Source organism: Eschscholzia californica, unplaced genomic scaffold, assembly GCF_041429995.1.
Source record: "Eschscholzia californica isolate CP2 unplaced genomic scaffold, dmEscCali1.0.p SCAF_1, whole genome shotgun sequence".
NCBI lineage: Eukaryota > Viridiplantae > Streptophyta > Magnoliopsida > Ranunculales > Papaveraceae > Eschscholzia > Eschscholzia californica.
Window position 1 is genome coordinate 71,061,082 of NW_028238198.1, and position 23,737 is coordinate 71,084,818.

Here is a 23,737-nt window from a genome sequence, read left to right on the forward strand (position 1 = left end):
GTCATGAAAGATATGCACAGAATAAGCAAATAATACGCCTTCATTACTTACGTTTGTAAAAAGAAATGCATTAGTCTCCACCACTAGTTTACACTAGGGAGAAAATAAATCTGGGACAAAAAGAAAATGAAACTTCATTATTTATGCGCCAACAACCCTTGGTTGGAGTGATAACAAGTATAATATCCACCTAAAGATCAAGGGTTCGAGGCACACGTTGAGCAATTCAAAAAAAAAATTTCATTATTTATGCATAGTGTTCTCATTAATGACTATTCTTACTTTCAGTCATGTAAGTTCAACTTCGTTAACAATTTGTATACCATCTGGTAATTTGTTAAGGATGATTTTTTTTCTTCTCAAACTTTCGTTTTTATTTTGAAGATTCTTTTTTTATCTCTTTGTGTCTTTCATCTTCTCTCATCATCTTCTTTTTATATCTCGTGTTTCCTCTTCAGTAACATTAAGATAAGAAGAAGAAAAAATGACATCCTTCGCCCGTAGGCGTACAATTTCTTTCCCTTCATTTGTTGTGATTCTTCAGAGACGAGAGAAAGAAAAGATGATGATAGAGAAAATAGTAAGAGAGGAGAGAAAGAAATAATTTTAATAACAAGGGCATTTTTTGGGACAGAAATTTAATCTTCACCTTTCGTCGATGGAACAGTTAGAAGAGGGGTCAAAATTGCATATAGGAAAAACGAAAGTGAGAAAAGGCTAATCAGTCACAAACTAGGAACTCAAATAGGAATGGGAGATTTAATAGGCAATGCGCAAAGTTGTTATAGGCAATCTCGCTAAAGGCAATTCCTACTTAGGTTGAAGACAATGTGTGTTTAAGAGGCAATGCCTCAACTAAGGTTTGACTCAATCAAGTTGAGAAAAACTGACCACGCACCAGTGGTGCTTTTGTTTTGGTATGTATCTTATCTCTCTACATCAATATATGTTTTTATTTTATATCCAATTTAATTATAAACTAAGAATGTGGACATTATTCTTGTATAACTTTGTCATGTTCTTGAAAAATTTGTAATATATTATAATGTACGATTCCCATCATTATTTACTGTAATCAAGTGTTAGATATCATAAAAATTTATCTTCTTCTCAACATTCATAAAATAAAAACCCTAATTTTGAGTTCAGAACTTAACTTTGATCTCCGACACATCTATGGCCATCCTCGATCTCTCTTTGTACAAAAAACCCAAAATTATTTGTATATAAGAAAAAAACACAAAAGGAAATTTAAAAAACAAGATCGATTTTTTACGTTTCCTTCATCATCTCTCTATTTAATTTCTTCTTCTTCTAGATTTCTTCATTTTCCATTAATGGTGTGTCCATTACCCATTTTTCTCTAATCGATCTTGCTGATGCCAATTCTCTTCACTAATGAGTTTCTAATCTCATTTTCAGCAGCTTGTAAATAGAGACCACTTTGTTCAAGACTAGACATATATAATTCCTAACTTCTTTTTTGATCATCTCTTGCATCACAGATAAGAATTCAGGACTAAAAGGCACAAAAGGTGTCTCATTTGGAATAACAGAAGGTGATTCCGATCATAAAAAGGTGAAAGCATCGAGTGAGAGAGACAGAGAATCGATTGTTGGTTTCATTCATGATCTACAGTAGTGAAGAGTAAGTAAATTGCATTTAGGTTTTCATCCTTTTGGTTGTTCCTTCAACTTTTCTTATGATTTAGATTGATTTTTACAACACAAAACGAATTAGGTTTTGATTTGTACAACTTTTCTTATGATTTAGTTTTTTGAAATTGATCAGCTACTAAGAAATTTCTAGGGTTTAGTTGTTTCAAAGTGGGTTAAAATCCTAAATCAGTTCACAGTGAAGAGTAAGTTTCTCATGCAACAAGAAATTTCTAGGGTTACCTTGTCTCTGTTGTTGTATAATTTCTTTGAAGAAATAACATCTAGAGCTTAATCTCTTTATAAAGTGTAGTTACTACTACATCTTCTCTAAAAATTTTAATTTTAGTCCGACAATTTAGGTTTCCATCTAATTTAGGTTTTTGTATTGTAGTTATAATGATTATTTCAAGCATAGTTTTAGATATAGAATATAGTGACTTTCAATAAAAAGTTAATATTTTGTCTAGCATTATGAAGTTTCTTATAAAATTTTATCAATGGTTACAACTCAAACCTGATTTTTTGACGGGAAATGATAGAGTGCCCAACAATTTTGCCCATTAAATTGCCCAACTTTCCTTATTTAGAAATAAAAGCGGTCCCCACCGTAGTCAAACTTTGAAAAACCCTTGTCTTTTAGTGATTCCACATCAGCTGGGCAATTTAATGGGCTAAAAACTGGGCACTCTAGCATCTCCCTTTTTTGACAACCATAGAACATTATATGATGTAGTATTCCAGAATATATCGGATTGCATAAACAATTTCCTTTTTTTGTCTAGCATTTTTGAAGTTTAACATAGAACCTTTTAATGGTTACTACTCAAAACTAGTTTCATAATAAAAAAAGCTGACTTGTTTGACTAGCATTTTTTAATTTCTTATAGAAACACATAAATTGTGGCTACCCAAACTTGTATGTATGTGTAGACGGTGAGAAGTCTACGGGTCGGAAGTCAGAAGGTCGGTAGCTGAAACGTCTTCTGGAATTCCAAACGTCGAGTTATTGATTGATGGGCAACAGCAACGTGTGAAAGAAACCTGCAAAAGAAGGTGAACAGACACAAACAAACCCGTGAAGGCTTGGGGGGACACCGGGATGGTGCCTGCCAAGGGCCCTCCGACGGTCAAGTCAGCAAAGTATTACAGTGGATAATAAATGAAAAGCCGAGGGTATAACCGTTGATGTGTTATCGGAGAGTGGCTAGGCTCGTAGAATGACCGGAGTTCGAATCTACGGGAGTGAGATGATCAGAAGTATGAGAGTAGATGTTACCAGTAGCGTCGAGCAAGAAGAAGGTTGTGATCTCCTCGAAGACGTCTGGAAGCGTCGGGCAGGAAGCGTCGAGCCGGAAGCGTCGAGCTGGAAGCGTCGAGCCGGAAGCGTCGAGCAGGAAGCGTCGAGCCGGAAGCGTCGAGCAGGAAGCGTCGAGCCGGAAGCGTCGAGCAGGAAGCGTCGAGCAAGATAAGCTTTAACACCCCTGAGACGTCTAGTAGAGTCGAGGACCAGAACCAGGTGAACTTGTATGCAAACGTCTCGAGGATAATCGAAGAACAGAGGGCGAGTGGAGAAGAAGAAGTTGTATGGGTTGCTTTGCTCTGTCTTCGATGATCTGAGAAATGAAAGTGCTCCTCTTTATATAGGCTTGAGGAGTGATCCGTTGGGAGGAGTAAAGGCTGACCGTTACGGAGTAAATGCATGTCAAGATACCTGGGATATGGTGACGTGTACACTGGCTGTACATGCACAACGGTTGTGCATGTTCTCTGACAACTACTCTGCATGTGCATGGTCTCACATTTATTTGAGACGTTACCATGTTATGCATGTCATTGATGGGGGATAATTGTCTCTGAGGTTACGTTGACCAAGTCAGATATCTTTGTCATTATGGATATATTTGACATGTAGAGTATCTCTTCATTAAATAATCTCTTACACGTGGTACGTGGAGATATAGACGTGTCGAGCGCCAGACGTGTGGAGATTCGGGCGTGTGGGGCTTTGTGCACGTGGGAACTCTTTGCACGTGATTGGGCCTTGACACGAGTTTTAGGGTCTAGTTGACGAGTACCCATTAAGAGACTTCTGGGCTGGGCCCAAACAAAGACAAACGAGCCGGGTTGGGTTTGACGTCCCGATGGGCATTTTATCGTCGAGGGCCCAGGTGTAGTTTTTGGTCAACACAGTTTGTCCCCCACTCTCTAAGTAAATAGTCTATTTCCTTGGAGAGTAGATGAGAAGGAAGGAACGAGGGCGGTCCCATTGGTTAGATGATTTCTGTGTCAGGCGTGTGAACCAGATAACAACGTTGCAGCCCTGCTTGGGAGGAGAAGTCCGGGAGACCTTCCTCGTCGTCGAGCAGGTTTCGAGATGTCCCTCGCGTTATTGGAACACGTCGAAGGTTCGTCGGGCAGGTTTCTGACGTGAAGCAAGGTCAAAGGTCTCCACGCTGCCTGGCAGCGTGGAGCAGGATCTCCACGCTGCCTGGCAGCGTGGAGCAAGATCTCCACGCTGCTGGGCAGCGTGGAGCTTCTCACGCTGCCTGGCAGCGTGGAGCAAGATCTCCACGCTGCTGGGCAGCGTGGAGCTTCTCACGCTGCCTGGCAGCGTGGAGCAAGATCTCCACGCTGCCTGGCAGCGTGGAGCAAGATCTCCACGCTGCTGGGCAGCGTGGAGCTTCCCACGCTGCCTGGCAGCGTGGAGCCTCCCACGCTGCCTGGCAGCGTGGAGCTTCCCACGCGGCTGGGCGGCGTGGGGCCAGCGGGGAGCTCTTGCTCCACGCTGCCGGGGCAGCGCGGAGGCTTCTCCCGCTGCCGGGGCAGCGCGGAGGATCCACCGTTGTCGAGGTACGACGCTGGGAGTTCTTTTTTCGGGGAGACCGAATTTGGTGACTTGGCGGAGTAGTGCCATGTGGACGCCCAGGTGGCGTTTATGTCATGGGTCGTCAGGATCTCGCCATGTGGCGATGTGACCCATGAGTCGATGTGGCCCTTTGATCAGGGGTTGGGAGTCCTATAAAAGGGGTCCTTAGGCCCTTGAAGTTCATTGTTGTGAAAACTTTTTTAGAGCTCTGGATTCCTAGAAGCGGTTTTCTCCTGTTCTTCGCGTTCTTCGTGATCTTCATACCAATTCTCAACAAGTAAGTCATTTTTTCATTTTTTGAAATTCTGATCCTTCGATCTGTTTTCGTCGTATGGAACTTGTTAATTTCCGTTTGTCTTACCGATCAGCATGTTCTTCCATATTAGTGCTTGTATGAAACTTTCCGTATGCATGTGAACTTGTAGTAGGCGTATGCGTCCACTCGTAGTAGTTATAGGGATACACAGAAACCTGTAGCTGTTTGTGTAAACTAGGAGTAGTTGTAAATGTGCATGCAAACTGGTAGTAGTTGTAGTACAAGTAACCTCAATTTAACGTGACTCGTCTATATGCGTTCTTGATCCGTAAGTGTCTTTATTTTGTACATGCCTCCATTTTGCACGCGATCTTCAGTTAGTCCGTCTTGTACTCGTGTGAGGCATTCCTGAGTGTGTTTTCCCTTTGATACGTAGGATGGCCAGGACTTTCCCATACAACCGTGAACAAAGTAGTGCTGAGCTTTCTTCGCATTTAGGTGAAGTGCCTCATGTTGACTCGTCTTCTGATGACGAGATCGATGTGGAACAACAACTCTCGGTGCTGACTGAGGAGTGCGTAGAAAACCTCAGGGTGAACTATCAAATTCCAGCAACTCTAAAGATGAGAGCGCCTGAACTTGGTGAAACTGTAGTCGAGTCGCGTCGGCCTGGATATTATGCCTTTTATGAGAACTTTCTGGAAGCGGGCGTACGATTCCCCCTTTCCTGTCTGGTGAGGGATGTGTTGATTAGGTTTGGGATAGCCCCCACCCAACTCATGCCGAACGCGTGGAGGTTGTTGATGGCCTTGGAGAAGCTTGGGGAGAATCTGAATGATCCTCTAACCGCGTAAGATGTAATTGCCCACTATTTCATGAAAGCAAATGATCATGGATCAAGGCAGTACCAACTCAAAGTCCGTCCAAAGATGGCAAAGATTATAGTCGGCTTGCCACGTTCTGAAAAGAATTGGCAGCGCCGGTTCTTCTTTGTTAAGAGGGACGGCGTGTTTACCCCGCGCGAGAGCGGGAATGTCTCGTTCAAATGGAGAAGTGCTCGTGAGTGCCGTCCATGTTGTCGATTACGCTTTCACACGCCTTGTTCTTACGCGTTTGGTTTTCATATGTTTTGCTCCACATGTTTTGCTCCACGTGTTTTGTTTCACATGTTCTGCTCCACATGTTTTGCTCCACGTGTTTTGTTCCACATGTTTTGTTTCACATGTTTTGTTTCACATGTTTTGCTCCACGTGTTTTGTTTCACATGTTTTGCTCCACGTGTTTTGTTTCACATGTTTTGCTCCACGTGTTTTGTTTCACATGTTTTGCTCCATGTGTATTGTTTCACATGTTTTGCTCCATGTGTATTGTTTCACATGTTTTGCTCCATGTGTATTGTTTCACATGTTTTGTTCCACGTCTCTGACATCTGCTCTGTGTAATGTAGATATAGCAGACGGGAATTTGCACGGATTTTCTCGTGGCGACCAGATAGTCAGACTCCAAAAATTTTGGGAGGAGCCCGCATTGAGGAGGAGTTGGAAAAGGTTGGTTTTCGGAGAAACTGAGTCTAGACGCGCACAGGGTACGTGTTCTGCTTTCAGCTTTCTCCAGTCGTTTGACTTTTACCTGTTTCCTTCGTGCGAGTAGATGTTTTCTTCAGCTGTTTCCTTTGTTTCTTACAGGTGGAAACATGGCTCCAAGACAGAGTTTTAAGGTACCGTCAGCTAAGGAGGTGGCCTCCAAGAAGAAAATTCCAACGAAGAAGCCGAGAGTCGAAACGTCTCCCGAGTGTGTGTTCGTTCATCCCCCTACTTCTGGTATTGGGCCCTCTTCCTCGAGAGTTAATACGCATGAGGCAGACTCTGAAGCGATGCATGTGGATTCCTCCTTGATGTCGGTGTTCGAAGACCCATCCTCCTTCCGACGTGTTTCTAGCTCCTTAGCTTCTGAGAGTGATAAAGCTTATCTTAAGAAGATAGGTGTTCAGAAGGCGTTGGAGCAGACTGCGCTTAGTGGTTACCAGGTTTGTAGTTCAGAAAGTGTTAGAGCAGATGTCTGTTACATCATTGGCTTCCCGACTTGTATGTGTTAACGTCCATATTCTTTGTTGTAGGCGATGATGAGTGCGAACTACGCCCAGGAACATATTAGTTCTTTGAATGCGCAGATCGAAGCGGAGAGTAGTCGCCACGCAGAGTCGGAGAGATCCATGCAAGGGCGCTATGAGGAGTTAGAGGCCAAGTACTCCAAGCTGAAGATCTCGCATAAGAAGTGTGCGGGAGTGCTTAAAGAGATGACTTACAACACTGTGGCAGTAGCTCGAGGCGAGATGATGAAGCAGTATGTCGCAAACGAGCATGCAAGATGGGACCCCGAAGGAGAGATTGAGCGTTATGAGGCCCTGAAGGATATTGATTACAGCTTGGATCCTTGCTCTGACTAGAGATGTCTTTCGAGTCGTGGACTCTATTTCCTTCTTTGCTTGTTTGTTTTTGTTTCAGTACTAGTTTGATAAACTTCGTGAATGGGCGCGTTTTTGCCCCATTCTTTTTAAGTATTTCAACTCGAACTTGGTGAGACGTTGATTCTCACTTGTTATGTTATGAATGAAGTATTTTGTTTACGTTTATACTGTGCACACAAGGTGTGAACGTTCTTTGTATGGGCAAACGGGTTGCCTTTTATGAGTCATATTGACTTATGTTTTATAGATGTGGAGCATGCCGAATCTTGTGCAAGTATTTTGTGCATGTAAAAAGACAAGCAGAAGTAAGAGACTTAGATTTTAAGTAAATAATACCTCAGGAAATTCTTTATTGATACATGTGAAAATTTCGTGCGTTAGTACGAGTACAAGACAATCGGGTTGTCGTATGTAACCCTTTTATAGGAAGGGTGGCAATCGGGTTGCCGAGTACATGTAAAACAGACGAGCAATCGGGTTGCTAAGTACATGTAAAGAAAATGAGCAATCGGGTTGCCACTTTGTCGATGCTTGCGAATGTAGACAAACGGATTGTCTTGTAGTTGAGTTTGTTGTACATTCACACCTGGTTTGTGTCGTCTTTTCATGCGTTTTATTGGTTCTTCATCTGTTGCTTCTTCATATGTCTTTACGTGCAATGTTGCTTCTTCACATGTCTGTATGTGAATTTTATTGCTTCTTCAACTGTTGCTTCTTCATACGTCTTTACGTGCAATGTTGCTTCTTCTCATGTCTGTATGTGTATTTTATTGCTTCTTCGTTCATGCTTGTTTTTTCCTACATCTCTTTGTCCTGTGAAATTACATCATGAGTGTGCTCCCCCCAGCCTAAGTGTAGTACTGAACTTTGTGCTGGACTTAGGCTGTGTTAACCTTCGGCAAGAGGTGTCTTCGATTTCCTGTGGGGGAAGAAACAAGTAGTCAATGGCATAGCCATTGACCCTCCGACGCTCAAGTTAGTCAAGTACTAAAAGAGAAGCGAAAGATGGAATATTTGAGTTTAGAGTGCGAAAACTACTTCCCATTTCCTCTCGACATGTCCTTGTGAGCGTGAATCGTGTACTGGTGTGAAGATGTTTTTACCTGCACAATTTCCGTTGAGGGGCTATAGTCGGTGGAAATCCCACCGACTCTCCGATGCCTAAGTCAGTACATGTACAAGTAGGAGAGAAAACAAAGAAGTAACAATAGAGTTTAGAAATGATACAGTTTGAGATGCACGGCATTCCAACTGTTGTTTATGTCACGTCCATCTTGTGCTTGAATTTTATACGCGCCTTGTCCTACCACTTTAGTGATCTGATACGGGCCTTCCCAAGTAGGTGCAAGTTTTCCAGCGCCGCTTTCTTTGGTGTTCTGGAACACCTTTCGAAGTACCCAATCTCCTACCTTAAATGTTCGAGCTCGTATGTTTCTGTTGTAATGACGTGCCACTTTCTGTTGGTAAGCTGCATTTCTAATGGCTGCCATATCACGAATTTCATCGAGCGTGTCGAGATTGTGATTGAGTTGTTGCCAGTTACTTTCTTCTTCTGTCCATTGGTAACGGGTAGAAGGAAGTCCTGCTTCTGCTGGTATGACGGCTTCTGAGCCATAAGCGAGTGAGAAAGGAGTTTCTCCTGTCGGAGTTCGAACAGTGGTTCTGTACGCCCATAAGACTCCTGGTAGTTCATCTGCCCAGGCGCCTTTGGCTTTCTTCAATCGTTTCTTTATTGTGTTCATGATTGTTTTGTTGGAGGATTCAGCTTGTCCATTTGCTTGGGGGTATCTCGGAGTTGAGAAGTTTAGTTTGATCCCCCATTCTTTGCAAAAATCTTGAAAGTCAAAACTAATGAATTGCGAACCGTTGTCGGTCACAATTTCTTTTGGAACGCCAAACCTGCAAATGACGTTCTTCCAAATAAAACTTTTTACCTCTCTATCACGGACTTGGTGGAATGCTTCTGCTTCAATCCATTTGGTGAAGTAGTCCGTCACAGCTAACATGTACACCCGTTGTCCAGGTGCTGTAGGAAGTTTTCCTACTATGTCCATCCCCCATTTCATGAATGGCCAAGGAGATAGTATTGAGTTGAGGCGTTCTGGGGGGAGATGAGATGTGGGTGCGAAGCGCTGACAACTATCACACTTTTTTACGAAGTCAATGCAATCTGACCTCATAGTTGGCCAATAGTACCCGGCAGTGAGTACTCTAGCTGTTAGACTGCGTCCTCCGGAATGATTCCCACATTCTCCTGCATGTAATTCAGTGAGGACGTACCTGGCTTCTTGTGGGGTGATACACTTGAGATAAGGTCCTGAGTAAGACCTCTTGAGTAGTTGTCCATCTAGGATGGTGTATCGGGCAGCTTTAGCACGAATCTTTCTTGCTTCTCCTTTGTCTTCTGGTAACTCGTCATTCTCCAAGTATCGAATCAAAGGATTCATCCAGCTATCGGTTTGATCCGTAGCGGCTACCTCTGAAGTAGGATTTTTCCATACTGCTGGCCACTCAAGCAAAACTAGAGGAATATTTCGAGTTACCTTTGTTTGAATTGAAGAACCGAGGTTAGCGAGCGCATCAGCGTGTCCATTCTCTAGACGAGGTATCTGTGTTATGTTCATTTCTTTGAAGGAAGTTTGTAATTCTTTTACATGAGCAAGGTATGCAGTCATTTTGGCATCACGTGCTTGATATGTTCCCTGTAATTGGTTGACAATGAGTTGGGAGTCTGACTTAACGTCTACTCTCTGGACTCCCATTTCTTTTGCAAGTGTAAGTCCAGCTATAAGTGCCTCGTACTCAGCTTCATTGTTTGTTGCTTTGAACGCACAACGGATAGCTCGTTGTATTAGATCTCCTTCGGGAGAAGTCAGAGCTATGCCCAACCCTACACCATTCATGTTGCTTGAACCGTCTACTGAGAGGTTCCACTTCTGTTCGCTTTTGTCGGTTAAACATAACAACTCTTTCTCTGCCTGCATTAGCATGTTAGGTGAAAAATCAACAAGGAAATCCGCTAATACCTGTGATTTGATGGCGGTCCTTGGTTGGTATGAAATGTCATACTCACTCAGCTCCACTGCCCATTTGGTAAGGCGTCCAGAGAGTTCTGGTCTATGGAGAATGTTCTTCAGCGGGAATTCTGTAACTACTACCATCGAGTGACATTGGAAGTAAGGTCTGAGTTTACGAGCAGCGTGGACCAGTGCAAGTGCAAGCTTCTCCAACTGGCTATAACGCGTCTCTGCGTCTAGAAGTGACTTGCTCACATAGTAAACTGGAAGTTGTTTTTTATCTTCCTCTCGTACTAGCACGGCGCTTACTGCCGTTTCTGCAACAGCCAAGTAAACATAAAGTTTCTCACCTTCTTTGGGTTTTGAGAGTAGAGGTGGAGAGGTCAGGTACGCTTTGAGTTGTTGAAGTGCGTCTTCGCATGCTGGCGTCCACTCAAAGTTTTTTGACTTGCGTAGGGTGGCGAAGAAAAGGTAGCACTTTTCAGAAGATTTTGATATGAAGCGACTAAGTGCGGCGACTCTCCCTGCTAACTTCTGTACGTCCTTTATGCAAGTGGGAGATGGAATGTTCATGACTGCTTGTATCTGTTCTGGATTGGCTTCGATTCCTCTTTGTGTCACCATGTAACCTAAGAATTTTCCAGAGGAAACACCAAATGAACATTTAGCAGGGTTTAGTTTCATGTTATACCTTTTAAGGACGTCGAAGGCCTGGCGGAGATGATCCAAATGTTGTTCAGCCTCCAAAGATTTGACTAACATGTCGTCAATATATACTTCCATGGTATCACCTAGCATTTCGGCAAACATTCTGTTGACGAGTCTTTGATAAGTGGCTCCCGCATTCTTTAACCCAAAGGGCATCACCTTATAACAGAAGATACCTCGTTCCGTCACAAAAGCCGTCTTCTCTTGATCTTCAGGATGCATCAAGATTTGGTTGTATCCGGAGAAGGCGTCCATAAAACTCAAAAGTTCATGGCCAGAGGTAGCGTCGACCAGCATGTCAATATGTGGCAATGGAAAAGAATCTTTCGGACATGCTTTGTTGAGGTCGGTGAAATCGATGCAGACTCTCCACTTACCATTCTTCTTTCTTACCACTACTACATTAGCGAGCCAGTCAGGATAGTTGACTTCGCGTACTGATCCGATATCGATCAATTTCTGAACTTCTTCATTGATAACTCTATTTCTCTCTGGAGCAAACTTCCTCCTTTTTTGCCTGACAGGAGAAAAACTTGGGTCGACCTGCAATTTGTGAACTATGATTTGAGGATCGATACCTGTCATGTCAGCGTGTGACCATGCGAAGCAGTCATGGTGAAGCGTGAGGAATTCTACTAGCTTTTCTCTGAGCGTAGGATTTAGTCTTGAACCGATCTGTATTTTATGATCCGGTAGCTCTGGGTGAATCTGTACTTCATCCAACTCCTCCATAGTTGGCTTGTCTGGGTCACTATGGAGTAGTTGTTCTGTCTGTAATTGCTATAAAGGAGCTTTGGGCGTCTTCAAGGTGTTTTTGTAGCAGTTTCGAGACGTGCTCTGTTCGCCTTTAACTTCACGCACCCCCCACGGAGTAGGGAACCTTATAACTTGGTGGAAGGTTGATGGGACTGCCCTCATGTTGTGGATCCAAGGACGTCCAAGTATGATGTTGTAGGCAGAGGGACTGTCGAGTACTACGAAAGTTGTACTCATATTGATTCCACCTGCAAAAACAGGTAAAGAAATTTCGCCGAGCGTGTACTTTTGCTCGCCGCTGAAACCGATGAGAATGGTGGGTCGGCGACATATACTCGTTTCTTCCAGTCCCATTCCTCGCAATGCATGTAAAAACAACACGTTAGTAGACGAACCATTATCGACAAGTATTCTTTTAACAAGAACATTAGAAATAGTAAGTGAGATAACGAGAGCGTCATGATGAGGGTTGACGAGCCCTGATGCTTCATTGTCTGGGAAGCTGAGAACTTGGTCTGTGAAGACAGGTGAAGATGTTTTAGATGAATGAGCGTCTGGGTTGGCTGCTACACGTGCACTTCTTTTGGCGGCTGAATGACTGACTCCGCTTACTTCTGATCCTCCTGTGATAACCAAACATGTTTTTGTTGGAGTTGGTTCCTCTGGTTCCTTTGGATGAACATCTCTTTGGGCTATAGTATTTTTCCCTTTATCTGTCAATAGGTCAGTGAGGTGACCTCTCTTCAAGAGTTCAGCTACTTCTAGTCGAAGGGCTATGCAATCAGCGGTCATGTGCCCGTGGTCAGCGTGGAACTCACACCACTTGGTATTGTCTCTCTTATCACTAGGAGTTTTTGTCTTGGCGGGCCATCTTACTACATTGCCCATTCCTTTCATTACAGCGACTGCTTCGACAGGTTCAATGTTGAGATTGTATTCCGGAAGTTTGGAGCGAACAGGCGCTTGATTCTTATCACTTGGACGTCCAGAGGGGGTGTTGAATGGTTTCCTGTTCTCTCGGGACAAGGGTCCTCTGGATGTTGGATATGGTTCTGCATGTCGACGATCGGTCCTTCTGTCGGACTGTCTAGCGCGTCGATCACTGCTTCTTCCTTCATACGAGTACGACCTGTTTCGGTGAGCTTCGTCTTCTTCCCAACGAATTTCTACCCACGCCCTTGCTAACACGTCTTCCATTGTAGTGCAGTTGAACTTTGTGAGTTCTTTGTAAAGCTCTCCATCTGGTAAAAGACCTTTTCTGAAGGCGTCTACAGCAGTTTCCTGGTTACAATAAGGGATAGATACTTTCTCCCTGTTAAATCTTCCCACGTAGTCACGTAATGGTTCTCCTCTTCTTTGGTGGACTCGATACAAGTCACCAGAAAGTTTTTCCAACTTTTTGCTGCTGGCGAATTGTTCGACAAAGGTGTCCGTCAACTGGGCAAATGATGCAATTGAGTTATTTGGGAGGTTTGTGTACCACTGTAATGCTGGTCCGATGAGACTAGACCCAAAACTTTTGCACATGCATGCCTCACGCAGGTCTCTTGGAATAGCTGCTGTGAACATCCTCTGCTTATAAGAGGCAATGTGGTCATCTGGGTCAGACGTACCATCATACATCTTCATGTTTGGGAAAGAAAACTTCTTTGGCATCTCCACCAACGCGATAGCATCGACAAAGGGCGAGTCAGCGTAACTGTGAGGAAGACTCTTTTTGAAAGGAGTGGGCATTCCTGGAATACGTGTAATCAATGCTTCCATCTCTGCCAATTTCTTTGCCATTGCCTGTTCTAAAGGAGTACCTGTAAACGCAAACGGAAGTGAATCAGAAGATACATTAGCTTGAGTCGATCCGTTTGTCATAGGATACATAGTAGGTAAAGTATATGGGAGAGAGGAGTAAAAGGGTGTAGTAGTTGGAAGAGTTTGATGCGTGTGCTGGGTGACACGTAATGGTGTGACAGGAGTAGCGGTAGGGACTGGAGTCGATCCTCCAGCTGTTACAGGAACTTCTTGACTCGAGGGGCCTGCTTCTTCTGTACTTATAGGAACTGGCCGGGCATTTCTCGAGGTATGAATTCTGGAACCTCCTGGAGTCATCATAGAAATTTCCGTAATTTTTTCTTGGAGTAACTGGTTCTCTGCTCTGACCAATTGATTTTCTTCCTCTAACGCCTTGACACGTTCAGCGTTCTCTCGCATTTGGGCGTTAAGTAGAGCAAGTTGAGCAGAAACGTCAAGAGGAGTAGATGTCATGTTCTCTTCCATTTGGCTGATTGTCTTCGTTGTTAGTTGCTGAGGCCCCACGGTGGGCGCCAAACTGTAGACGGTGAGAAGTCTACGGGTCGGAAGTCAGAAGGTCGGTAGCTGAAACGTCTTCTGGAATTCCAAACGTCGAGTTATTGATTGATGGGCAACAGCAACGTGTGAAAGAAACCTGCAAAAGAAGGTGAACAGACACAAACAAACCCGTGAAGGCTTGGGGGGACACCGGGATGGTGCCTGCCAAGGGCCCTCCGACGGTCAAGTCAGCAAAGTATTACAGTGGATAATAAATGAAAAGCCGAGGGTATAACCGTTGATGTGTTATCGGAGAGTGGCTAGGCTCGTAGAATGACCGGAGTTCGAATCTACGGGAGTGAGATGATCAGAAGTATGAGAGTAGATGTTACCAGTAGCGTCGAGCAAGAAGAAGGTTGTGATCTCCTCGAAGACGTCTGGAAGCGTCGGGCAGGAAGCGTCGAGCCGGAAGCGTCGAGCTGGAAGCGTCGAGCCGGAAGCGTCGAGCAGGAAGCGTCGAGCCGGAAGCGTCGAGCAGGAAGCGTCGAGCCGGAAGCGTCGAGCAGGAAGCGTCGAGCAAGATAAGCTTTAACACCCCTGAGACGTCTAGTAGAGTCGAGGACCAGAACCAGGTGAACTTGTATGCAAACGTCTCGAGGATAATCGAAGAACAGAGGGCGAGTGGAGAAGAAGAAGTTGTATGGGTTGCTTTGCTCTGTCTTCGATGATCTGAGAAATGAAAGTGCTCCTCTTTATATAGGCTTGAGGAGTGATCCGTTGGGAGGAGTAAAGGCTGACCGTTACGGAGTAAATGCATGTCAAGATACCTGGGATATGGTGACGTGTACACTGGCTGTACATGCACAACGGTTGTGCATGTTCTCTGACAACTACTCTGCATGTGCATGGTCTCACATTTATTTGAGACGTTACCATGTTATGCATGTCATTGATGGGGGATAATTGTCTCTGAGGTTACGTTGACCAAGTCAGATATCTTTGTCATTATGGATATATTTGACATGTAGAGTATCTCTTCATTAAATAATCTCTTACACGTGGTACGTGGAGATATAGACGTGTCGAGCGCCAGACGTGTGGAGATTCGGGCGTGTGGGGCTTTGTGCACGTGGGAACTCTTTGCACGTGATTGGGCCTTGACACGAGTTTTAGGGTCTAGTTGACGAGTACCCATTAAGAGACTTCTGGGCTGGGCCCAAACAAAGACAAACGAGCCGGGTTGGGTTTGACGTCCCGATGGGCATTTTATCGTCGAGGGCCCAGGTGTAGTTTTTGGTCAACACAGTATGTTATTTTGGTTAACACACATTTGTAATTTAACTAGTATATATGTTTTTTGTTAGTCATTTCGCAGGTTCAGACAAATGATAAGATTAAAGCTTCAGACCGACAAGAAAGTCAATTGTCGAACTTCGGTGGCTGTAAAGGATAGTGTAACTCAAAAATCCAAAGTCAGATAATTATGGAGAATCAAGTGAAACCACATCGGGCAGTGTTTGAGCTTCTATGCTACTTCAACACTGATAAAAAGTAATTTATATTTGGAGTTAGAATTTACTCATGTGGATGTCAAAAATGCTAGTAGAATGTAAAAAAAATGCTAGTAAAATGTAAAAAATTCATTCAACAGATGCTAGTAGAATGTAAAAAATGCTAGTATTATCAATAAGATGCTACCAAAATAGTGTTTGCTTTTTAAATATGCCCCTGTAACAAATTCATTCAAACATATGCTAATAGAATGTAAAAAATGCTATTAGAATCAATAAGATGCTAGCAAAATAGTATTTTCTTTTTAACTTACTGTAACAAATTCATTCAACATATGCTAATAGAATGTAAGAAATGCTATTATAATACAAAAAATGTAGCAAAAACAATTTCACTCTATATAACTTTTTTATGAGATAAAGATTGTAGTGATAGAGATTTCAACATTCACTTTTTACCAAAAAGTGACAAAAAAATGTTACATTTAAATTTTTTGTTAGAATAAAATAAAATTTTTAAGAAGATTGTAGTAATAGAGATTCTGTTAATAGAGATTGATAGATTCTAACGATCAATTTAAGTTGGACATGCATCACAAACGAATTTGTAGATATCTAATTTGATCAAGGTAGAGATAAAAAACAAATCACAAATTCATACATTAGACAAATACAAGTTTTGGAGAGAGCATCTCGTTTTAGGTAAATATCCATTGATTTGGTAGGTTACATTAGACAAATACAAGTTTTGGAAATAATATATTTTCTTGAATTCAAAAAACATAGAGTTAATTTTGGGACAGAGAAACTAGTTTTAGGTAAATATCTATTGATTTGTTAGGTTACTTTAGAAAAATATAAGTTTTGGAAATAAAGATTGACATTAAATATCCACCATAAATATTCTCTCTGTAACTCAATTTTCTTTATTTCCAAAACTTATATTTTCTTGAATTCAAAGAACATGGAGTTACATAAATAGAAAAACTACTTTTGGGACAGAGAAACTAATTTTAGGTAAATATCTATTGATCTGCTAGGTTACTCTAGAAAAATATAAGTTTTGGAAATAAAGATTGACATTAAATATCCACCATAAATATTGTTTCATAAAATTTATGGAAAGAACAATTGTATTAACTCAACAATTAGAAACTTTTGGTTTACCAATGGTTAAAAAATATTTATGAAAGGGCAAAAATATTTATTAAAAGATTGGTGTATGAGGCCCACCAAATAATTAATTTTTAGACTTATTTTAGATTTTGGATTTATTTTGGTTTATTTTATTTATTTGTTTATTAAAGGCCATTGCCTCCCAACAGGAATTCGGTTTTTTTTTTTTCGCTAGGGTTCCCAGTTCTCACTCTCGCACTGTGCTAAGAGCAGCTCCAACGTGGGCTGGGGCTCCCAATTCAAATTTTGGGAGCCCCAGCCCCAGCCCTCCAACCCGGGAGCCCCGGGGCTGGGCTCCCGGTGGGGCTGGGAGCCCCATGCTCCCGGGCTCCCAAATGGGAGCCCGGGCTGGGGGGCTCCCAGCCCCAAATATAGCCGTTGGGGGTCTCCCAACGGCTATTTTGGGGTGGATCCCCTAAAAAGGGGATCCACCCCACCTTATTTTATTTTTTTTAAATTTTTAAAATTTTTTTTTTTAAACTAATTTTTTTTTTAATATTCTTATTATTTTAAATACTACTTTTTTAAGTATTTTTCTCTAATTTTTATTTTTGTGTTTATCTTTTTGAAATTATCTCTCTCGAATAATATCACATTTTAATTCATAGTCGAAATCTAATAATTTATAGTCGAAATTTAAAATCAAAATTTCGCACACATACTTCGCACACGTATAATATATTGATTTGGGAGCCCCGGTTGGGAGCCCAACGTTGGAATTGAGGAAAGCGCCGAGGCTCCCAAAATTCAGGGGCTCCCAAAATTGGGAGCCCGAGCCCCACGTCGGAGTTGCTCTAAGTGCAGAAACAGAGATAATAGAAGTTCTACGTTGTCAAATCTAGGGTTTTGTTTCTCTCTCTCTCTATTGATTTGATATTCAAAGTAGTCTGAACTTTGAAGGTCTGATCAAAGTATATCTTAATTGCAGAAATATTTGAATTTTTAAAGCAAAAATGGGTCTTCAAACGGCATCTTACGGAATGAACTCAATGCTTAAAGAAGGTCACAAACATTTCTCTGGTCTTGATGAAGCAGTTATCAAGAACATTGATGCTTGCAAACAGCTCTCTACTATCACTCGTACTTCTCTCGGTCCTAATGGTACATCTTCTCTCTCTCTCTCTCTCTTGATGATCACTCTGGTTCTCCCTTTTCATTACAATGTTACTCTTGTTGATCTTGGTTGTAATCTAGGGTTCAGGATATAGGATTGTGTAAGTTCATTGTAGTATAAATGATCAGTGATTTAGAATTATATTTGTTTCTTTTTAGATAAAGATTTTCTTGATGAACTAGTCTATATTCAGGTATGAATAAAATGGTTATTAACCATTTGGACAAGCTTTTTGTCACAAATGATGCTGCTACAATTGTAAATGAGCTTGAAGTTCAGCATCCAGCGGCTAAAATTTTAGTGTTAGCTGGCAAAGCTCAACAAGAAGAAATTGGAGATGGAACTAATCTCACTATATCTTTTGCCGGAGAGCTTCTCCAGAAAGCGGAGGAGCTAATCAGGATGGGCCTGCATCCTAGTGAAATCATTAGTGGATACACAAAAGCAATCAACAGGGTAAGTTTATGTTTTACTAGTGATTATAATGAGGAAAAACTTGTTAATGGAGGGAGTTCTTAGTATCTATGTATATATGAAGTGTTTTTCTTTGATCTTCAGACAATTGAAATTTTAGACGATTTGATAGAGGAAGGTTCAGAGATTATGGACGTTCGAAACAAGGATCAAGTTGTTTCTCGAATGAAAGCTGCTGTTGCTAGCAAGCAATTCGGGTTAGAAAACATATTGTGCCCCCATATTGCCGACGTAAGTTTCGACAATTCATCAATGTAGTTTTTATTTTATATTTTTATTACTGATTATAGTTCTTGTAGCAATTTAATAAGCAGAATCTAAGTGTGCTTGTTTTGTATTTTTAGGCGTGCATTCAAGTATGTCCCAAGAACCCAGTCAACTTCAACGTGGACAATGTCCGCGTTGCGAAGCTTCAAGGTGGAGGTTTGCACAATTGTACAGTTGTAAGAGGTATGGTCTTGAAGGGTGATGCAGTTGGGAGCATCAAAAGAATGGAAAACGCGAAGGTCTGTCACATTATTTTGGTGTCTTATTTGTTTGATTTTTTGTGTCCTGAAATGCTACAAGAGACAATTGTAGCTCTCGAATGAGCAATTTTTCTTGTTCATTTAATATTGTTCCGGTCATATTCTGAGGATGCAGACGAGCTGATTTTGGTACGTTAGATCAATCTGACGAGTGACAAGTCTACTATAAAAAGGATCCAGTCCCCAACTACTAAGCTTACTTTCACTTAGATTTATAAGGTAATCTGATGTAATGTGGACCACGAAATCACCCTTGATCTAATGAACCTATAACCTCTAGCAGATGACCTGTGGGATCACTAATATATGCTTACCAGTCTTATAGTAGAGTTAGAGACGCCTAAAGGCTGTATAGTGGCGTCTTAGTTGCCTTCATCTGTTACTGCAAGTCCATTTTGTTATGAATTCTTTCTCATTCTTCCAAATTGCAACAGTCAATGCACCCTTGCAATAGCAGTTCCAGAGAAATGTGTCAATAAGACAGCTGGGGTGAAGTCAAGCTTACCTGTATAGAGAGAATATCATTATTCTTCCAAGATAGACTATTGTTTAGGTGGTAGGCACTAACCAGTGAAAGCGACCATTCTAGTAAAGGTCAGGTAACCTGAGGTAACGGATAAGTGTGGCATAGTGAACATCTGATACAACCATATAACACTAATTTGGGCTTTCAAAGGCTTCCTTGCTAACAAAAATGTCTTAAATTACAGTTTCTAAGCATTTAACAGTGCCAGTTAACCCCAGTGTAGCCATAGTTGAATAGGGCAACTGGGCTGCAGTCCAAGCAGTAGTATTCGGATCATCTTCTACTTTTTGGGGTTTTGTTGTTATAGTGTAGGATATATCTATGTTTTGGCCTTCAATTTTAACTTTTCCTTTTCACCTTTTTAAGTCTGTGTTCCTTCACTTAAGTCTTGTACTCTTATTCATAGACGTCTTATTAGTTGTTTCCCTCTTACACATATAAATATAAGTTTTTCTTTAGTTAAATTTCCTAACAGTTTTTTGGTTCACTTGATGGTAAAATTGTTGAAACATTTGTTTTTGAACTCTTGTAGGTTGCTGTGTTTGTTGGAGGTGTTGACACCACTGCTACTGAAACAAAGGGAACTGTTCTCATTCATAGCGCTGAACAGGTTTGAGATTGCACCAGTAATATTTTTGTTTAGTTACTTTAGTACTTAAGTAATTACGTTACTGTTCTTTTTTTTTTTTTTTTTTTTTTTGTTGAGAATTACGTTACTGTTCTAGTAGACCATATTTCAACTTTTGTCATACTATCACAATCCTTTGTTCATACTGTTATACTTATACATTGTCTCTTAATGCCGCTTTCTGTATGTTGCTGTTCTGTTATTAATCTGTATTTTAATGATGGGAATTGAATCTCTTTGATGTCTTGCAGCTCGAGAACTACGCAAAAACTGAGGAGGCAAAAGTAGAGGAACTCATAAGATCAGTTGCAGATTCGGGCGTTAAGGTTATTGTAAGTGGAGCGGCTGTAGGGGAGATGGCGTTGCATTTCTGTGAACGCTACAAGTAAGAACTAATTTATGCATCTATTGAAATTCCTCTTTATTTGTGCAGGTTGGACTTAATAATTAGGGGTTAAATCCATTTCAGGATTATTTGGGGAAACCAAAGAAGTAGCGGTAGCCTATCTCTCGAGAAACCATGCCATGTGGCACCCCATGTTTGAGAACATGCATCTGTTATTCTAATTGTTATGCTAAGTTGCAGATCATTCATTATTTCATTCTGAATTATCCTCTATAACTGTGTCCAGTATTCCCTGTATATGTTCTAGGATGTCATTTCTATGACTTTCTGCATTAATGTTCCCAAAGACATGGCCGCGCTGCACTAATTGAACTATTATATATATATATATATATATATATATATATATATATATATATATATGTGATTATTACGTATTCTGCATCTTTTGTACTCCTGCTCCAGAAATGACCAATTATATGCCATTTGAATGTTCTCATCAATTACCATACATATAATAAACCATGAGTTTTCAGGGAATCACAAGTGGTGTATAGTTAGAAAATTTTGCAGCTAAATTATATTGATTATCGAATATTTAGTAATTCAAGCATGGGATATTTGTTTGAGCTTAATAAGGCAAAGTATTTCTCAGACTCCTGTTGCATGAGTTTCGAAGCAGTATATCTGACTATCTGTATATGTAGACTCAGTGAAGCAGCAAAATCTCAATTTCTTCTAGCATGATCTATTTTGTGTATCGGCTAAAAAGCGCCAGGCATACTAATTATAATTCCTCGTTTACAGGCTCATGGTTTTGAAGATAAATTCAAAGTTTGAGCTCAGGCGGTTTTGCCGTACTACTGGTTCTATTGCTCTTGTAAGTAAAGTCTTATATGAAATTTTATGTTAGAATAAGATTCATGATCTTTTTGGTCATAAGACTCATAACTGATATTTCACGGCTATGTAACAGTTGAAGCTTAGCCAACCAAACCCTGATGAACTTGGGTATGCAGATTCTGTTTCAGTAGAAGAGATCGGTGGTGCTCGGGTAAACTTTTGAAGTTAGCATTATTAGAAAGTTCCATTTGGAGACTGTCTGTCTTACAGGTTTCGTTAACGATTGCATACTTTACTATCTTGTGTCATAGGTCACTGTTGTGAAGAATGAAGAGGGTGGAAACTCTATAGCCACTGTTCTTTTACGAGCAAGTACTGACAGTATTTTAGATGACCTGGAGAGAGCAGTTGATGATGGTGTGAATACGTACAAGGTATTTATGCTAAACTAGGACATTCATTTTGTACAGTTCTTCTGATGGGCACTCAAGTTTCACTGTTACTTATTCCAATGTCTAGGAATTGTGTTTTGACACCAAGAATTCTTGATGTACCAGTATTTATTATATAAAATGTAGAATCATAAATCTTCAACAATTTCAGGACTTTATTATTGTTTCAGGCTATGTGCCGGGATAGCCGTATAGTTCCAGGAGCTGCAGCAACTGAAATTGAATTAGCAAGACAACTAAAAGAATTTTCTTTCAAAGAAACTGGGTAAGATTTCATTTTTCTTCTTATGTTCTTATAACTATTCCTTAAGCTTGTTTCTCCATAAACTATAATGGAAAGGGATTCCTGTGTATGCACAATTCTCGCCGTTCCTCGGTTTCATAGTGTTTCCATGTTGATTAGTAGATTTAGAAATTGATACGTGGAATCTGGACTTGTCTCATGGTAGTCTCTCCTTTAGCAATAATCGTCACCCATGATAATGTGGTCAATTTATGATGTCACTTTGTTGGAAATGCAGTCTATTTCAAATTAAGCACATAACTGATTCAATTTTATCATTATATTTCTAAAGAAAACATGGTTTGGGTGCTCCCATCATAGAACTTGTGTGGATTATTGGTTTTAAATGCAGATTGGATCAGTATGCTATTGCTAAATTTGCTGAAAGCTTTGAAATGATTCCTAAAACGCTTGCTGAAAATGCGGGGCTTAACGCGATGGAGATAATATCATCTCTATATGCTGAGCATGCGGCTGGAAACACTAAAGTGGGTATCAACCTAGAGGAACGCGAAGTTCATCAAAAAGAAAACCTAGAGGAAGGCGAATTTCTTCAAAAAGAAAACCTAGAGGAAGGCGAATTTCATCAAAGAGAAAACCTAGAGGAAGGCGAATTTCATCAAAAAGAAAACCTAGAGGAAGGCGAATTTCATCAAAAAAAAAACCTAGAGGAAGGCGCCTGCAAGGATGCAGCAGCCATGGATATTTGGGACCTTCACGTTACCAAGTGAGCTGATTTCAAACTTGTCCAATATTGTTCATGTTTTTGCTGATAAAGATTCTGATTAATTACACGACCATTTGTGGTGATCCCACCTATCTAGTTATTTGACCCCGAAACAGAAAGGCAAAGAAGAAAGAACGCTGGGTATCTGATTGCATAATTGAATCAAAATTTTCCTATTAAAAGGGTGTAGAACAAACCAAATGGTTGCTCGTATTATCTCAATGATATCTGATGACAAAGGATTTACTTACCCTGCATTTTTCCTTCTGTTAGAATAAGATCTTTATGACCTTATTCCTTCCTTCGTCGAAAAGCTAGCACAATTAAGCAGCCTAATCTTATCTAAGCAAAGACATCCAACTGAGTTGTTAACACTTGATATGGTGATGGTTTATCAATAACTAATATCTCCGTCGTGTTTCATCATGCCAGATTCTTTGCTCTCAAATATGCTGCAGATGCTGCGTGCACTGTACTCCGGGTGGACCAGGTAACACAACCAGCTTTACATATATTTTGGTGAACCATTACTTTGATTTGTTAACTAAAACCAATTAATAGTTCTTTCCTTCACAATATTATTACTCAATGTTTATCTATTTAACAAACCGATTTTCGGGTGGATGCAGATCGTAATGGCAAAACAAGCAGGTGGGCCCAGGAGAGATCAGCAACCCGCAGGAGGAATGGATGAGGACTAGTTTATGATATTGTTTTGAATATTCTTTGCTTCTCCCACTTTGCTCTTTCGGTAATCTTCATCCTCTCGCGACCCAGTTCTCGGAACTTAAATATCAACAGCGAAAATTAGGCGAACTTCTTGGCTAGGTTTGGTGCCCGGGAAATCTACTAGATGGCATTAATTTTGTACTTTTTGATGGCTAAATTTTGAGTTCGTGAGATCAATTTGTGTGTGAAAATGGGATGGTCGGTAATTTTCTTCTTGAAACTTATCTAAATTTTGTTTCCTTTGTGGTTTGTTTAGTTTTAAGGAGGTAGAATATTGTTTTTTTATGCCAAGTATATGATAATGAATCAGTGTTCTTCACTCTTGCTACTTCTCTTCATTTTGTGTGGTTAAACAAATAAACCTAATTTTTTTTATTTTTTGTATTTGA

At 40.9% G+C, this 23,737-nt stretch overlaps 1 protein-coding gene and 1 long non-coding RNA gene across 7 annotated transcripts; both read left to right on the top strand.

Annotated features, from left to right (window-relative positions):
- Window positions 1-1,068: 1,068 nt before the first annotated feature.
- On the top strand, window positions 1,069-15,733 carry LOC147568794 (uncharacterized). Its single transcript, XR_015237216.1, has 2 exons — window positions 1,069-1,648; window positions 15,377-15,733. It is a non-coding gene; the product is annotated as an uncharacterized LOC147568794 (long non-coding RNA).
- Window positions 15,734-16,836: 1,103 nt separating this feature from the next.
- Window positions 16,837-23,667, top strand: LOC147568795 (T-complex protein 1 subunit theta-like). 6 transcript variants are annotated; one of them, XM_086667397.1, is made up of 16 exons: window positions 16,837-16,911; window positions 17,504-17,542; window positions 17,628-17,800; window positions 18,007-18,269; window positions 18,372-18,518; window positions 18,632-18,793; window positions 19,873-19,950; window positions 20,220-20,353; window positions 21,122-21,194; window positions 21,291-21,368; window positions 21,469-21,591; window positions 21,780-21,874; window positions 22,245-22,435; window positions 22,502-22,619; window positions 23,052-23,109; window positions 23,249-23,667. In XM_086667397.1, exons 3-16 carry the CDS (start codon window positions 17,653-17,655, stop codon window positions 23,318-23,320), a joined length of 1,740 nt encoding a protein of 579 aa, XP_086523523.1. In that variant the 5' UTR covers window positions 16,837-16,911; window positions 17,504-17,542; window positions 17,628-17,652; the 3' UTR covers window positions 23,321-23,667. The 6 variants fall into 6 exon arrangements, with proteins under 6 accessions (XP_086523523.1, XP_086523492.1, XP_086523484.1 ...); XM_086667366.1 differs by having other exon boundaries at window positions 22,245-22,619; XM_086667375.1 differs by having other exon boundaries at window positions 16,874-16,911; window positions 17,504-17,800.
- Window positions 23,668-23,737: the final 70 nt, after the last annotated feature.